At 46.0% G+C, this 17,350-nt stretch overlaps 2 protein-coding genes across 2 annotated transcripts; both read right to left on the bottom strand.

Annotated features, from left to right (window-relative positions):
* Positions 1-1,675: 1,675 nt before the first annotated feature.
* LOC127327262 (jacalin-related lectin 3) lies at positions 1,676-4,758 on the bottom strand. The gene is made up of 6 exons (XM_071824506.1): positions 4,639-4,758; positions 4,044-4,262; positions 3,286-3,750; positions 2,952-3,182; positions 2,533-2,874; positions 1,676-2,417 (listed from the first exon to the last, which is right to left on the bottom strand). The coding sequence occupies exons 1-6, from the start codon at positions 4,639-4,641 to the stop codon at positions 1,902-1,904; spliced, it is 1,776 nt and encodes a 591-aa protein (XP_071680607.1). The 5' UTR covers positions 4,642-4,758; the 3' UTR covers positions 1,676-1,901.
* Positions 4,759-7,046: 2,288 nt separating this feature from the next.
* Positions 7,047-10,329, bottom strand: LOC139834095 (low-temperature-induced cysteine proteinase). The gene is made up of 6 exons (XM_071824504.1): positions 9,618-10,329; positions 8,635-8,870; positions 8,405-8,545; positions 7,881-8,312; positions 7,432-7,558; positions 7,047-7,325 (listed from the first exon to the last, which is right to left on the bottom strand). The coding sequence occupies exons 1-5, from the start codon at positions 10,075-10,077 to the stop codon at positions 7,460-7,462; spliced, it is 1,368 nt and encodes a 455-aa protein (XP_071680605.1). The 5' UTR covers positions 10,078-10,329; the 3' UTR covers positions 7,047-7,325; positions 7,432-7,459.
* Between the last annotated feature and the right edge of the window lie 7,021 nt (positions 10,330-17,350).

The following is a 17,350-nucleotide window of genomic DNA, read 5'->3' as shown; positions in this document are numbered from 1 at the left end:
CCAAACGGCCGGGAAATCCAGCGGCGGCGGAGGGGTGGGAGGCGCGGGAAGGAAGGAGCGACGAGGAAAAAGGCGCGAACCAACGGTTTATGCAAAAAGTCACCGAGATGTGGGAGCCCACCTCGCTTTTCGTTGTGTCCGGCGTGCCCGAACACCGTATCGGGGCGCGCCGGACAAAAATGAGCTTTGGGGGACGTGGCTGGAACAGTTTTTTTGTCCGGCGCGCCCCAAATTGCTTTGGGGACGCGGCTGGAGATGCTCTTGCTCTGCATATATGGGGATTCTTTCTTCCTGTCAAAGCAATGATAGATTCCTGTGCATTAATACGGAGAGGGCGTTGCATACAGCATGATTATGCTTATTTTGCTTTCCTGGTAAGGGGTTGGGAATCTTGAAAAGCTGAACTCTGTGCTTTCTTCCTGTCTACAACTCAATGTGAGCTGGTCTGTCACTTTGTCACCCTCACTCACATTTGCACAATGACATTCTCTTCTTTGCATACTTGCAGAATTACCTACTTTCATAGTAAACTACAGATCATATGCTTACCTGATCAATTCTTAATGAAAGATGAGCACAATCACATTCTCTTCTCTGAATATTTGCAAAATTACCAACTTCTAGAATACATTAGAGATTGTAAATTTACATGATCGGTTCTATCAAGTTTTCATTTCTCAGTGTTCACAGTGATAGTACGATTCCTCTGTTACATAATTCTTCTCTTTGCTGCAAGACTGTTCTTGGATTTCTGGGTTCTTTGGGTGTTGAGAAGTAACGAAAACACACAAAATACACTAATGCCAATGAAGAGTGTTGCTGTTATAGCTAGGCAATTTTGCTTGCTTGATGTCTTTAGTAATAAGTACATGTTTTTTCATTGGCCTGAGTTCTTAGCTAATAAAATGAGTGTCTTCTATTGCTGATCACTACAATGCACGTAATGGTTACTGTATCTACACCTGGCACCACTAGATATCTTACTGGTGAGTTCGATGTGATTAGTATGAGCACTTTGTTGTTGTATATTTAACACAATTACAGTCAGAGATTTGTGTTACTCCCTCCGATCCATAATATCTCTTGTGGGTTTAGTTCAAATTTGAACTAAAAGTGTCTAAAACATGTAGTCTCTTATCGGATTTGGGTGAATAAATTGGAGCAGACCATCAATAGATCATCACGTCTATCATCGAATCGATCATCAATTTGGTCACCGGACAACATGATTATGCATGTTCAGGTGAGGCACAATTGCAGTGTAAGCCTTGATGTCACTTTTGAAAACACATATTAGCCCACCACCCGAATCCTGCAGTGCCAAAATGCACCGTAAGCTGCGCGGCGAAGCACGCCTTTTCATCTAGTACCACCTTATAGTTCTAGAGAGCTATAACACGAACACGCTACGTGCTTGTGGTGGAGTATATCAGCTTCCATTGGCATCCAGAACTCAGACCTTAACAACCGTCAGAATATACATCCTACAGTACACACCTACAAGCACAGTTCATCAGCGAATCCATGGAATCTTGTGTGCATCTCGCGACCTCATCCTCAACTGGCCCGAGGCTGGCAAATCCTGTACAAAATGCGGGCATGCATATCAAATCATCTGGCAACATGATAAATTGGGACTGAAACCCAACAGCAACAGCTCTCCGTGACAAGCAAATTGCAACTGACAAAAACAGGGTGAAACAATGTATATAGGACCGTCGCACAGTAACATATTTTCTAGTTTCTAAAATATCTTCCGGCTCTGCATCACGAGGTGCACACAGCCAAAATTTATTACACCGTCGTTGTTATTACAAAGAACTCGCTGCCTCCAATTCCAAATCCAAAAAATAATTGAATCTTGTGTGGCTAACTAGCAACCAAGTTCCTGAATCAGAACTTCAGAAGAGGTACTTGGAGAGGACGTACTTGGGGGCGGCACGCCGGTCCCCCAGCCAGTGCTGCATGTGCACACCAATGGCGTCCAGATGCTGCCCGCTCCGGCCATGGAACCCCACCACCTTCCCCTCCGCCGTTGCTGGTGACGTGAAGTGCGTCCCGACCTCGTCTCCAAATGGCCCGTACTTGCCCCGGTTGGTGATAAAAGTGATGGACCTCAGCGCCCGGGGCCCTTCCTCCCTGTCGGTGTTGTAGTAGCCGCGCACGCATGTCAGCACCTCATGCGGGCTGTCCAGCTTCACCCTGTGGGTGATGTGGCCGCTCGTCCCGTGCCTCGCCGACCACACTGACTGGTCACCTCGGTCATACTGGATCTGTATCGAGCCGATGAACGCTCCTCTCGTGATGTAGATCTGCTGCACGCCGGTGTACACGCCATCGTCCCATGGTCGGCCTCCCTCCCCGCCCCACGGTCCCGGTCCCATCGGGACAGGTTCTTGCACCATGCTATAAGGAACCTGCAGAATCAGTCAGAGTTTCAGATTACATCCTTAGTGAGTTCATTCTGTAGCTACTTGTGTACTGTATTTGTTCAAATATTATGCATGTCACGGATAAGAATTTATCAGTTACCTCATCATCGATATCACTTGGTGACCGTGCTAGCATGTTGTAGCTCGGCGACGGGCTCCTCCCGTTTGCTGGTCTGCTAGCTCTCTGAGATGGCACCTTGCCTTCCTGGACATGAACGCCAATGCCATCGATGTACCAGCCCTCCCTACCATGGAACCCTACTATCCTTCCATTGGTAAAACTGGTGGAGAAATAAGTGCCGTACTCATCCCCATAAGGTCCATATCTTCGCTTGTTTGTGTGGAACGTGAGCGATCTGATCGCAGTTGGGCCCATTATAATTGTTGGACCATAGTACCCAGTTATATGAGTCAAGACCTCTGATGGAAAATCGAACACGATCTGCAAAGCACAAGTGTCAGGCCATCACAATCCTCTACTTCATTGTAAAGCAAAAAGAATGCTGAAGATCACATTACCTTGTCTGGCGAGACTCCTCCACTGAATCCATGCTTGTTGCCCCATACCGCCTGCCCGTGACGATCATACAGTACCTTCATAGAAGTGACTCCAACCGCACGGGTCAAATTGATCTGCCACACACCGGTGTATGTGCCATCATCGAAGATGGTGCCACCACTACCGCCCCATGGACCGTGCGTCTCAGGGCTGTTCATAGTTGCTCTGTAAGAACTGGGATAAGAAACCATCTGCAAAGCAAAGTTCGGATTATAAAGACTGTAGTATGTAGAGTAATCCGACATTCAAAGAATGCATAGCAGAATGCAAATGTGATAAGGTTGTTTGTGACACCTTATTCAAGAGAGCCCCATCATTGTAGTTTGGAGATGGATATGAATACTGCTGCTTGGGGTAATTGCTAGTATAAGCAGCATAGCTGTCACCTCGATCCCTCACTGCAAGGACCATGTCATCTTCCATACCACCCTCAGCAGCACTATAACCATTTCTGCTGTATGCACTTGAGGGCCTTTGACTTTGAGGTGAGGCTGGATAACTTGAAGGATTTGGAACATTAACTTGCTTCAGGTAAAAGCCAATTGAGTTGAGGTACGACCCAGACCTTCCATGGAAACCAATAATCTTGCCACTGCTCACTGGAAGTGAGAAAGGTGTTCCATCTTCCGTGCCAAAAGGACCATACTTGGAACGGTTGCTCTGAAATGTTAGTGATCTTATGATAATTGGACTCCCACAGACTGATCCGTAGTATCCACTTACAGACACAAGAATTTCTCCAGGAAAATCTAGCTTCACCTGTACATCATAAATACAAAGTCTGAATAATTTTGTTCAGAAACATTGAATCATAAATACTCCAATATAGACTTGTGTTTTATAAAAGTAGTTATGTTAATCTAAGCAACATAAATGCGAGCTAGGAATATAGAAGTACAAACCTATGTGCTAACATGTATCGTTCCACTTTATCATATTTGCGTATAGAAGTTCATACTTGCTTTATCAAGGCCAATAATCATAGCCAATTTCTTTAAAGATTGAGAGTATACAAATGGAAAATGTTTTAACGAGGGTTTAGTAGATTAGACCTTATCTGTATCAGACCCTTCCTCCGTACTCCCATGCGGCTTTGACCAGATAGAATTTCCTTTCAGGTCATACTCGATTCTTATTGAGTCGACAGCTGCACCATGAGTGATCACAATCTGGCGTATCGTGGAGTACACACTGTCATCCCAAGGATATCCTCCAATCCCTCCCCAAGGCCCAACAACTATGGGGCTCTTTGCGTTGCCGCTCTGGATGCTCTATTAAGATGGCAACCAAGATCTTATCAGAGCATGGTCATTGAACATGAATACTAGAAATTACAGATCCATCAAGAAAATAATGTGCTTATCTAGTAAAATCAAACTGATGTCATGGCATTCAGTGAGCATGCTTTAGATGGACCAAAAAAGTGCAAATGTGACGAGTTCAGTTATGGATCCAAAGAATTTCTCGAGGACTACAGCTCCAAGTTCCAAAAAAAAAACCTAAGATGTTGGAAGCGCCACTATAATCCTTAACCAAATAACATTTCTGCAAATTCTATTCATGTTACTATCCCATTTCTCTGTCGTTCACACACATACTCCAACTAAATATGCACACAAAGGGTCATGAGCTGACAGAACACTGTACCATTTTTTCCGTCGTGCCAATACGCTCAAACACTTAGAGATAGAGTTAAGAGTGGACTCCTACTACTGCCGGTCCGCTACCGCTACTATGTTCTCTGCTTCCTGGCACACCAAGAAACAACGGCATGGCAATTTATAGGATCGCAGGAACAAGAAGGCCACGAGGAATGTCGCAAGCAGGCAGCCGAGTTAACGGCTGGGGAGACCTGAAAGCAACCGGAGGGAACTCGATTCTCTGGCCTGCTGGAGCCAATTCACGCAAATTGGAAAACAACGCAATCTTTTCCAAGTCTGTAAGATTCTCTTTCTTTTTTTTGCCCATCTCCCATGCGGACTTTGGCGATGGAGAATTAAAGAAGCACAGGCTTCTTTTCAGCAATTCTCCAACAAAATGTCATCTCCCAATTCCCCCATTTCGCGCAGAATAATATCTTGAAGTGTGTGGATGGCTGAATTCCACTAGTGGGTCGAGTGAAGAGCTGGGGGTGAAAACCATCTTCAGAAATTACCTTTGCAGGATTCCGTATTCTACCTTTCACTAGCTAGCACTTGTTGGTTATGTGGCATGAAATGGAAAGGAATGGAAGACTTTCACCACGTTGTTCACGGCCTTGCACAGGAGCTGACGAACGAATTTCCTACATCCCTAATTTCTCAAAGTGGAGAATACAAATTTTGGGTCGGATTGTTACCTTAGTGAGCTGGAAGGCACCCGAGTCTCACCGCGCGGCTTTGCCGCGGGGGAATCGTGGAGCGCTGGCCGTGAATCGAGGGCGCGCGTGATGCAAGCAGAACCGGGCGTGGCCAAGTTGGGTGGCTCCGGCCGCGTCGCCCTCAGCCCCGGGCATCAAAGTGGCGGCGCAGGACGCACGGCCTCCGGCTTCGCGGCTGGGACTGGTGGCTCGCCGCATATTGCCCCTTCGACGGCGTATCGAGGTCGGAACATGTCCGTCGGGTGCGAGTGGTGTGTCTCTCTTTCCGGCGACGTCTTCTCCGGCTCTGGAGGCTGGACCACAGTTTTCGCACTGGCATGGCGCATGGGCCAACCTCCTCCAACATTAACAAAACAACATGGCATAAACTAGCACCATGAAGAGCCAAAATATGGAAAAGAGCGAAAATATGGAAGAGAACCTTTGTACCAGCGCACCTAATTTTTTTTCTATTTAAATGTTTTAGTAGAATTGTAGAAAAAATAAATTATTCACGCATGTACATGTCACTTTAATACTTACTCGTGCGATTTTTATTTTAAAAAATACATATATGTGAACAGCAAAAAAAGTGAAAATAAAGCTTTGTTATACGTCTAAATCTTATATTATGAATAGTGCAATTTGTTATTTTTGTGTAGGTTGCATATACCTATATATTTTAGGTTGAAACTTGCCATGCACGTACATGCACATATTCACATGTTTTGTGGCGTATTTTTGAAATTATCTTTAGTACTTATCATAATTTTATGGATTAAAACAAGTTCTGGTGCACCTCAGAGAGAAAAATTCGGGTCACATGCAAGAGCTCCTTTAGTTCATAGAATTTGTATAAAAATATATAGAATTTAAATTCTATAAAAAAATCGCATTTAAATCGTTTGATTTATAGAATATATTTTATAGGAAAAATTCTTATAAGAATCTTGTAGTGTAAATTCTGTAGAAAAAAAATTTAGGCCATACCTCTTGAAAAATTTATTTGCCACGATTAACAATACTTCATTTTTTTATAGAAATAATATAGACATGATATTCCTAATTCAATGCATTTGCTACTCATAAGCTTGCCCTATCCCAAGAATCAAAGGACTCCTAAATAAGATACTCCCTATATCCCACGAAATAGTCCTAGGCTTGTTTGATTCAAAACAATCTTATAAAAATATTGTTAGATTTTAATACTTATATTTTTCTATACGCATCGTGTGATTCATCTGATTGATCATTAGGAATGCATAGGATTTTTTTGTAGGATTGCATTTCACTATATTTTGAAGGAACTTTTCATCATCCACGCAAACATCATTACAATTTTTCAGATTTTCCTATGAATCAAATGTTACTTGAATTTTTTGTGTGGATTTCAAATCCTGTAGGATTTAACGGACTAACATTCTAATCCTGTAGTTTTCCTATTCCTGTGTTTGAAGCATCCTACAAATCTAACAGGCTTTTAGATTTGTTTAAATTTAAAGTATTTAAACTATCATCATGATACATCTGAATTTAGACAAAGTTAAAACATCTTTCACGTGCGGAGGGAGTAGATTTCTAAAACTTTAGGCATATAAACTGGCATCACAGCAGACATGTAGGAATAGCCAGATTTGTTTTTTGTTTTTAAAGATTATTACTGAACTGGATGCACATAGCACTTTATTATTAGTGGTTCTCTTCCAGCTAATAAAAGTGGAGTAAAAGTAAACCATCCGTGTAACGAATATGTGGGCACATCATAGGCTAATCTGACATGTACAATCATATTACAGTACAACACCAGCTATGTAATCCACCAATACACACTAGCGACACTACAATTTTGGAGTTCTGGACATCTCTCTTCTTGGACATATCTCCGTCCAAGACCAGAGGCTAGGAGAGCATACAACAAGGCAGCAGGACATTTGAAGAACGCAGTGAGCCCTACCAATACTTGTATAAGATCCTGCATACATGTGCGTCTATGTGCCTGGAGAAAGGATGTTTACTGGTTAGTGTAAGGGATTCAAAAGGTGAGATTGCATTTGCCATGCCAATAGTGTCAATACTGGGCAGTCAAGTTGGCATGATCTTACCTGTGATGCATAACTTTTTTGTGTATGTTCATTGATCCAACAGTTCCAACAAACCATTCCAAGAGGGAACCTTGGAAAAGGCTTGCTTCCTCTTAATCCCTTCTATGCTGGAGAAGTTGCCATTGCCCTGAAACAGTAAACAATTTACCAAATTCTCAGTCATCAGAATACATTTTAGCCATCAGAATACACGCCGGTAACTTTTTTTTTTTGAACTTCGGTAACTTGACTCAACTTACAGAGCTATAACAATCCATTAAAACAAAAAAACTGAAATATGATATGAGGAAAATTATGATAGAAGCAAAAGGCTAGTCTAGAGCATCTGTCAAATAAAATAAATAATGACGAAAACATAACCATATCAAGCTATTAGGCAGGCCAGTTTGTAATCACAAACATGATGAAAGCTCAGATAATGAATGCATAAAACCTCTTGTATTTACTACCTTCAAGCACCGCCCCCCAGCTGTGTCACATATAGGATAGTCGGCGGGACAACAAGAGCGGTTATCACTGCAACAAACTGCGTTTTCCAGTTCACAACAGCCCCAGGAAAGGCATAATCCCAATGCCCGCCAGGAGCAACAACAGGTGGATCCTTCAGGGCAGGAGGTAAAAAGACTGCATTTCGTTGGACCAGGGCCTGGTGAAGGAGGAGGATTCGGGCTAGTCTTTGTAGGGTACGATGCCATCATGTTTATACCACACATGCCTGCGGATGTGCCAGTGTTTCGATGCATATGCATATAGCCCTTCATTCCCCAACTTTCACCCCAAGAATTTTTCACAATCCAGTAATCTTTGCCACCTTCAGAACCATATCCCACAATTAGCACTGCATGATCAAGAGACGTTGGGCATGGACCGTCGAAGATTCCCTGAATAGCAAAACAATGAAAATACAGTTCAACCTATGATAAAAGTGTATTGCATAAGTTACTGAGAGAACAGCCAAAGCTTGTATTCAAACCTGTGAATATAGCTGAAACGCTTGAGCGCTGCCACATATTCCTACGCTAATAGGTTGCTGAGCCACAGCCTGAAGTAACAAATCTTCCTTTTTAGCAGGTACATCCTTGTAGCCATCGATTGTTACCACGTGCTTTTTCAGCTGCAAAGAAATAGGATACAAAATTTATAAATATGACATATCAAGTGCTTAAACATGCTACAAGGTAGTTTTCTACATCTCCATCTTACTTTGTTCTTGTTACATGTTCCATCTGCTTGACGGAAAGGGTAATCCTCCTCCGTGTCGATTCCACCATTTTTAACAACAAATTTATAAGCATAATCCATGAGCCCACCACCACAGCCAGAATTGTAGGATCTGTCACAGTCAACAAGTTCCTGTTCAGAAAGGCTAACGAGAGACCCTGTCTTGATCTTGTTTATTCCTTCCATGGCACCTGTAGCTGAGAAGCTCCAACAAGCACCTGAACAAAAGAAAACAACAGTTATAAGTAGAAAAAAAATACACACCACCTTGACCGGAAGTACCATTAGGGTTTAGTAAATATGCAATGAGATATCAGCAACTTTTTAAGTGAAAACATACTTCAAGTATGTCCATCTTTCAACATAAGGAAAGAAATGCTAGAAGTCCAAAGGTGCCACTTCATGGAAGCAGAGCCATGCACCTTTAGTATCAGTCGTAGTACTAGCTTGCACGAGCTAAGGATGCTGGATTGCTTATAGCATGTAAGTTAATACTTCAAAGAATCTCAACTATTAAGCCATAAGGCACTTCTCTTGTGTGGGACATCTACAAACTGAAACATCTATTTCCATGGCAGAAGATAACAAAACTATAAGCAATTCTCTTGTGTGGGACACTCTAAGAAGCAACCTCTCCTAAGGAATTAGGGGCAGAAGTTTCTATCTATCTAATCTACTAGTATACTAGTGTAGTCAGTTCAAAAACTTGACATTTCATTTTAACTTTTTAAAGATAACATCGTAACAAAGCCTGTGGATGTAGTGCTGGGAAGAGCATAAGTGACTAAGAAACAATATAATTTGGCAGTACTGGACCAAGCAAACAAAACGACAAGCCGCCTAGTTTACCTAGTTGTATCAGAAGTTCACAACTAAACGGGGGAATTTTTTCACCATTCTGTCTCATGTGCATAATGATAATAACAACTAAGTGCAAATCTGTTGCTAAATGATGGGGCGCTCACCGCAGCTGCCCTGGTCCTTGACGGCCGTGACGGCGCCGCTCTGCCTCCAGTCGAGCGCGTCGGGCACCGCGGCGCCGACCGCGCCCTCGAATGCCCCGTCCGACGACGACGCCGGTTGCCGCTCCCCGCCGACGAGGCGCGGGCCGGCGGCGAGCCCCCCGAGGCGCGCGGCCCGGAACTCGGCGTGGGTGAGGTCCGCGAAGGCGTTGAGCGCGAGCGTGTACGACGGGGCCGCGTCGCCGTTGCCGGCAGCGGCGTTGTGGGCCGCGACGAAGGCCGCGTTGTCCGCGAACGCGGCCAGCCGCGCCGCGCGCTCCCCGGGGGACCCGTAGGACTTGCCGTGCTCCGCGCACCAGGCGTCGAAGAGCTGCTCGTAGTCAGAGACCGGGAGGGTCCGCTGCCCGGCGGCCGCGGCAGAGGCCGAGAGCAGCAGCACGAGGAGGTGGGCGAGGAAGGCCATCTCCGTCCGCGCTGCAGCTCAGTCCAGCTCCACCCCTGGATTCCCCCTTGGACCGACGCTGCTCCGCAGACTGCGGTGTATAAATAGGGCGTGGGCTTGGATTGAGGAGCACGGACTCTGGGGGAGATCGGAGGAGGAGGAAGATGGTGTGTTTGTTGATTGAGAGAGAGAGCGTCGCGGGACAAACAAGAACAGCGAGGCGGATTGGTCGAGGCGTGATCCACGTGTGCGCGACATAAATGGCTCTGCCTCTGGCTCTAGGGACTGCAGCAACAGTCGGAGGAGCGATCGGGTTTTCTCGCGGGGCCGGCGCCGCGCCACGCAGCACAGCGACGTCGCGGCTCTCCTCTTCCTTCTCCGGTAGATCTCGCGCGAACCCCGAGCCTGAACTTGTGAATGTTTAGCCGTGCTTCAGAGGCCGATAGTCACTTACACCAATTGTCATTTCCCTGTTCACCCATCAAATTTTATTTAAGAAGTTGGGATGAGGAGACTTTCGAACATGTGCCTTGTCAGTTCGCTCAAATTGTCCGTAACCGGGGACACGGCTAAGTACTTAGATTTAACGCTCTGCAGAGGTTGTACAATTTACCCAGTCTGCTCTTCTTCCATGATGCACATTTTGCTCAAATGGACCGAGCTATGTATACCTCTTTCTCTTCAAACAATTAAATTTATATTTCAAAGTTTTAAAAAATCCGAAACGAAAATTCTCGAGTTAGCCAATAATGTATGCTACAATGGTGGTGTAAACTGAATTATATTCTAGGCCACACGACAAAATTGATAAAATTTGGCTACTTTTATAGTCTTGAAATATGCACTACTCAATATAAAATTTGTAGGTCGAGAGGGCTCTCTCATTTCCCCCCTCCCCCGCTCTCGGTTAGCTACAGTCACTGCTCTCCTCCTTATCCAAACCGGGCAGCTCCTTCCTCCTCTCCGCCGGAATAGCTGGCCGGAGATGGAGAGGAGAAGGCGCCGGAGTAGATCTTAGGTGTAGGAGTAGGTTTTTCGGCTTCGTGCCGGGTTTTTGGAGTTTGCCATCTGGATCTCCGGCCAGGATCTGGTGCCTCTGGTGATGGCTTGGCGGCGGCGAGCTCCAATGGTGGGAGCAGCCGCGGCGGGCCTTATGCTCCAGAATCTCCTTTAATAAAGGGCCCAGTAGATGCTTTCTTCTTTGCAGGTGTGCGGTGACTGCTCTGCTCCTCCTGGCTGGTCGTGGCGGCAGGGGGGAGAAGCACGGTGGTGCTCAAGATCTAAGCAAGGTTTGTTCCCTGGCCGGCCATGGTGGTGAGGGAGGAACTGCCTTGCCTTCCCCTGCAAAGTTTGGAGCTAGTAGGGCTAGCTGGTGCTATCTGCTGAAGGGCAGCATAGCCTTATCTCTTTCTCTGTCCGGCCATGGTCGCGAGGGGAGAAGAGGGGGCGATGTGGTGTTTTCGACCAGGCGGCGGCAGCTCTATCTTTGGTGGTTGTTCGTCAAGCACATCTACAGCCAGCAAGGCGGTTGTTTCTCAACCTCCGTGACAGAGGCTTCTCCCTGTCCCTGTTGGAGCTCGACGCCTCCTCGCTGCCAAGTGATTCGTTCCCGGCGGCTTGGAGGTAGCCAGCAGAGGTGGATTCTCGCCAGAAGGAAGAGTTCGAGCGGCTTCTCTCCATTCCTTGGCGGCGACGCTTCGAGGATGCTGGCGAGCGGTGGCGGTGAAGCTCTAGGACCTGATTGCTTTTTCAACTTTTGTTCTGGGGTGTGTTTTGTAAATTTGCAGGCCTTATCCTCAAATACTAGGTTCTTTAGGGCGAGTGTTGTAAAGAGCCTGTCTGCAATTTGTACCCGTCACGTGTCACTCTAATGGAATACCACCTTCTATTTCAAAAAAAAATTGTCATTTTTTCGGTAGCATAGAATATGAGGTTGTTCGTATTGAGATTTTACACCATTGCCATTGTAGTATCATTGCCTATCTTTAGAATTTTGTTTCAGATATTTTAAAACTTTAAAATATGAATCCCGGCTATTAGCAAATAAATGGTTATGTATAGCTCGGCCTCCGTTTCAACTTTTCATAGAAGCATCGATATCATTGAGACTTCAATACTAGCAAATTCCACAGCTTTACTGGGACAGTGCCGTATTTTTTTTTTTGGGCCCACACCATCGTTTCACAAGTAGTCCGGTTGGTTTTGGAGGTCAATAAAATAGCCGGCCCTATAAATTGGGTCCGGAACGGCGTTTAGTGAGGAAGGACTCCTCGGGCCCGCTTGACAGCCGATGTGACTGTTCAGTTCAAGCCAGGATAGAATATGCATCAATGGCGGTATGATCGGCTTCTCAGCCGTTTGCCGTTCTGGCTTCCGAGACGCCAGAGTGAGTGCCGCCGGAGTGATTTTCACATAATGCAATGCTAAGCCTGCCAATACTAACATCTGAACGAAGTTATAACTCATGCATGTTAAAACTAAGGGTGCGTTTTGTTTATGCCCAGGATTATCCTACCAAGATTTTGGCTAGGCTAACTTGTGGATAAGAAATAGCTTAACCAAGATTTAACAAACATTGGCAAAAAAAAACTAAAGTTAATAGTGAAGCATTTTTTTTGCGAATTAATAGTGGAGCATTGACAAGTCAAAAAGTTTGCAACTATTCAAACAAGAACCAAATTTTCAGTCATAACCAAAGAATCGGTAAAATATAGTTTGGCAGCAATTGAAACATACCCTAACTAGCACCTTCGATTCTTCCAAGTTAGGGTATGGGCTGCACACTGGATTTGCTATGTGATGGCAGAGTACGATGATAACATCCGAAAGCAGCTCATGTGGACGCGAAACGTTGCTTGTGGGTACTATGAAATGTTTTGCTTGATAGCTTAACCATCCGAGACGTGTTTCTTTCTGCGGCGGCTTGGTGATCCAGGTTCTTCGCACTCTTGCAGGCTTGCAGCAGCTAGCCGGGCCTCGGTGATTCTCGATAGCTCGGAGGCGGTCGCGCGTGCGTACGCTGATTTTGGTTAAGATGGTTGGAGATAAGCCCCGCCGGACAAGGTGTGGCTTGTGGTGTTTGCTCTGTTGGAAGGTATGACACGATTGAAATGAGATGAACTTAATCATCAAGATTAAGCAACCAACGACATTTTTTTTAAACATAAGGCCAAAGGCCCAGCTTTAAATTAATAAAGCCAAAACGGCAGATACAGAGTGCAACAAGGCATACACAGCTTACAAACCAAAGAGAAAAAGCACAGATGCTATGATCACTAAGGCCATCGTCTACCCGAGCAGCCACCAGAGGAAGAAACATAGCTAGAAGGGAGCACCATCAACGGAAGGAACGAGCACGCCAGCTTCCAGAAGAGTGATTAGTGTCCAACTCATGGCCTCTGACTCCGAAGAGGGACCCTTCCCTCTCGCCCCGGTCCGAAGAGCGCCGCCGTCGGCAGACAGAGAAGCTCTCCCAAGAGCAAACCAGAGTAAGAACACCCAAAGAGCATGGAAGTGGGCAAGTCGGCTACCGCAACAGAGAGCTCCCGTCGAGCGCCATCAGCCGCCTCGGCACCACCATGAGGAGGACGCAAGCTGCTGGGCGCCGGCGCACCACGAAGACCGGCAAACAAGAGCATCAACCTGGCCAAGCACATGGTTGACAAAGGAGAGAACGCACTGCCAAGCACCACCACGACCAACCGGAACCCGCCAACCACCCCTGCAATCCTCAGACGAAGCCTCCAGGAAGGGAACGCCATCGCAATGCCGCCAACGCCCACACGAGGAAAAAGGGTTTTCACCCCGGGCAGGGGTGAGGGTGGGGAAGAAACAAGGGATCTCAACGCTGCCTCCAAGGAGGGACACGGCGCCAGGAGCGTCGCCAGCGTCGTGGCCACCGCCGGCCACAAGTTTCCCCGGTCCCGAGCCTCCCGCCACCATCCAGCAAACCAGAGCAAGCAGATCTGGCCAAGGGATGCAGGTTTCACCGACCGGAAAAGGGGGGATCTTCTGGGGACAGGCACACAGAGCTGGCGGCAGCTCCCCGGCCACACCAGACGCCCGCCACCCCTCCGCCGTCCACACGACCAGAGAGGAGGGCAAGCACTCACAGCCACCGCTCGCCGCAGAGCCGGCGCCGTCCACCAGATCAGGGCCGCCGCCCTGAGGTCCAGAGCCCCCTCCGAGGATGCCGCCGGCAGCACCCTCCCTTACCTCCGGCTAGGCCCGAGGCCAGCCAACGGCGATGGAAGAGCCACCGAGCAGCCCCACCGGCCACGGCGAACCCAGCGCGGAGTTCCTCCACCGATCTTCCGCGCGGGGGGCGAGGGCCCAGATCCCCGCCGCCCCCTTCACCGGCGTCGCGGGCTTAGCCCGGCGGCGCCTCTAGGGGCGACGAGGAGGAAGAGGACGGCTGGGGGAGGCGGCGGCGGCGCGACTAGGGTTTCGCCTCCCTGGTCGCCTGGAGGGGGCGACCCGAGAGGCGTTTTTTCACTCGCCGTTTGTCCTCCACCCCAGCAACCAACGACATGGCCAAGCAGCCCAAGCTACTTATGAATTTACTGATCTTTACAGAATTAATGGCATGAAAGAAAAGATATGCATATTCATATATTTTCATAGGAAGGGTAGAATGATCTCGCAGCAAATGTCGAGGTCGGCAGGTGATGGTATTTAAGCGATATTTTTTTCTCCGATATGGGAGCAAGCACCAGCTTCTGCATCAGCGGATTTCATTTATGTCAAAGTTTGGGTAGCAAAAAGTTCAGTGTTTTACAATCAAGGAGAAAATAAGGTTGATACATGAATCAACCATATAAAAACGAACACATATGAAGGATGGCAATTTTACCCACGGGTACCGTATCCGCATGGGCAGGGTACGGGTACACTTTCATGACCATGGGTAGTACACATACCCTACCCGTTAAGTCATGAGTAGGGCACGGGTATAGCTTTGTACCCGCGGGTATACCCATACCCTATACCCTGCCCGTTTATTGTCAATTTCTTAGGTGACACATCTAATTTTGTTTACTTATGAGTTACTATATGAGAATGTGATTTTCATATTTTTTTAATTGTTATGTACTAAACTACTTGTTATCGAGTTGAGATAATTCTTTTTTTTATCGAATTTGTTATTGATAAATGTAAAGTTGTGAGTGACTTGTGTACAATTTAACATACCCACCGGGTACCCAATGGGTACGGGTACCCACCGGGTATGGGTATGGGTATGGGTAAACTTTTATATCCATGGGCACAGGTATGGGTACAAGTTTGTACCCATCTACTATACGGGTATGGGTATGGTATTGCTCTGCCCTGCCCATACCCTGCCCATTGCCACCCTTGATGAATAGACTATCAATTATCTAGTGTACTAATATGCCACCATCCAGGAGTTGGTATCCAATAAACATATCCTCCCGCTGGTCCTGCGAAAGCATGAATGACCAAAGTTGGACCCAATGTGTAGCTCTCCGTATAGCCTGCAAGCAATTGGTACCCTTTTGTTTGTTAAATACTATATCATTTCCACTTCTCCAGATTGACCAACAAAGAGCAGAAATGTTAAATTCGAATTCTATCTTTGTCAATTTTCCGCACTCCATCCAACCAATTACCAAACATATTAGTAATATTAGATGGGGGTGGGATACTGTAAGCAAAATAAACCAATTACCGCGGTAGAGGATGCAGTCGTTAATGCATGCATGTATCTTCTGAACCTCTAAACCTAGAGGGGCAGACAACCTTCTTTGCTTCGTGGGCAACTCGTTATTCTTTGGAAACATATTCTTCAAAATTTTCAGAAAATTTTCAAATCCTGAGTCAGCTACACCTTCCTGTGCCTTACATTTCAGCAAATCCAGTGTGCAGCCCAGCTTTTTCAGACCATTATCGCATGCTAGGTATATCGAATTTTTGTGATCCTCTAACATGCGATCCAAATTCTCCCTCTCCTTGTCAGTTTCGCAGCGTCTCCGTGCATCAGCAATGGTCCGACCAAGATCATCAGCGGGCTCATCACGTGCCTCTTCTTCACCTTCCCCACCTTCAGCATCCTCCATGAAAGTATCACTGAAATGATTAGGATAGTTGTCATCGATATCATTCCCTTCTTCATCTTCTTCCATTCTAACCCCTCTTTCTCCATGCTTGATCCAACAATTATAGCTTGGCATGAAACCGTGCCGAAGCAGGTGCACGTGAATGTCTCTTGAGGAAGAGTAACCCTTCTGATTCTTACAGGCAGCACATGGACAGATAACAAAATCCCTCTGCTTGTTCGTATTAGCCACTACGAGGAAATCTTTCAAACCCGTAATGAACTCGCCGGAGAGTCAGTTACCGTACATCCATTGCCGATTCATCTGCATTATTATTATATAAATATATAATTAACCATCATGCATTTGTTAAACTAACTAGCTAGAAATAATAGAAATTAAACAATGAACTACACACATGCATATTTTATCAATGACACATGATATACAAGATTCAAATTGTTAACCGTGATCGAGGAGGAAAAATAGATGAGAAAGCTCAAGTGTGGCTCGAACACTTCATATCATGTTTGTTTCGTGTTCTCGGGCATTTCATCGAACACCTTGTGTGCATAAGAGGATCCAAAGGCAAACCCACCATCCCCTTGTGATCGAATGGAAGTGGAACCAAATGGCTAAGTGTATTGTGCTGAACTGCATTTATAGGGATGGGCCTTTAGTCCAGGTTGGCTTGGCCAACCACGACTAAAGGCCTTCGGGCCAGGCCTGAGGACCTTTAGTCGCGGTTGGCCTGGCCAACCGGGACTAAAGCCCCTCCCGTCCACCAGCTGTCGACCGAGCCTGCTGGACCCAGACCTTCAGTCGCGGGTATTTTAGGGACTAAAGGGGGCATATGGAAGCCTCTTTTTCTACTAGGGATATAAACGTTTATTGAACTACTCTGTAGGAAAATTACAACCATTTATTGGATTTTGGAATGTCACATGTCTAACTCTTTTCTATTCATTTGTATTATGTATGTATGTGTGAAAGGGAAAAAAAACTTGACTATAGTTGCTCTCTTGGAAGAGAAAATCTGTCGATCTGCTTGTTCTAATGGTGGCTAATGTTGTGCTTTAATAAATATCTAATGAATAATGGATTAGCAAATCAGGTTGGCACATCAATACACTATCAACATGACCTTTTGTCACCTTCCCTGAATTTATTATCGCATTATCTTGAGAATTAATCTTTATTTTTTAGAGGCACACACTTCATGATATTGATCCAGTTTG

The sequence above is a fragment of the Lolium perenne genome, chromosome 1 (assembly GCF_019359855.2).
Source record: "Lolium perenne isolate Kyuss_39 chromosome 1, Kyuss_2.0, whole genome shotgun sequence".
Lineage (NCBI taxonomy): Eukaryota > Viridiplantae > Streptophyta > Magnoliopsida > Poales > Poaceae > Lolium > Lolium perenne.
The sequence above is the reverse complement of the archived record's forward strand: the minus strand, read 5'-3'. Positions and strand labels throughout refer to the sequence as shown.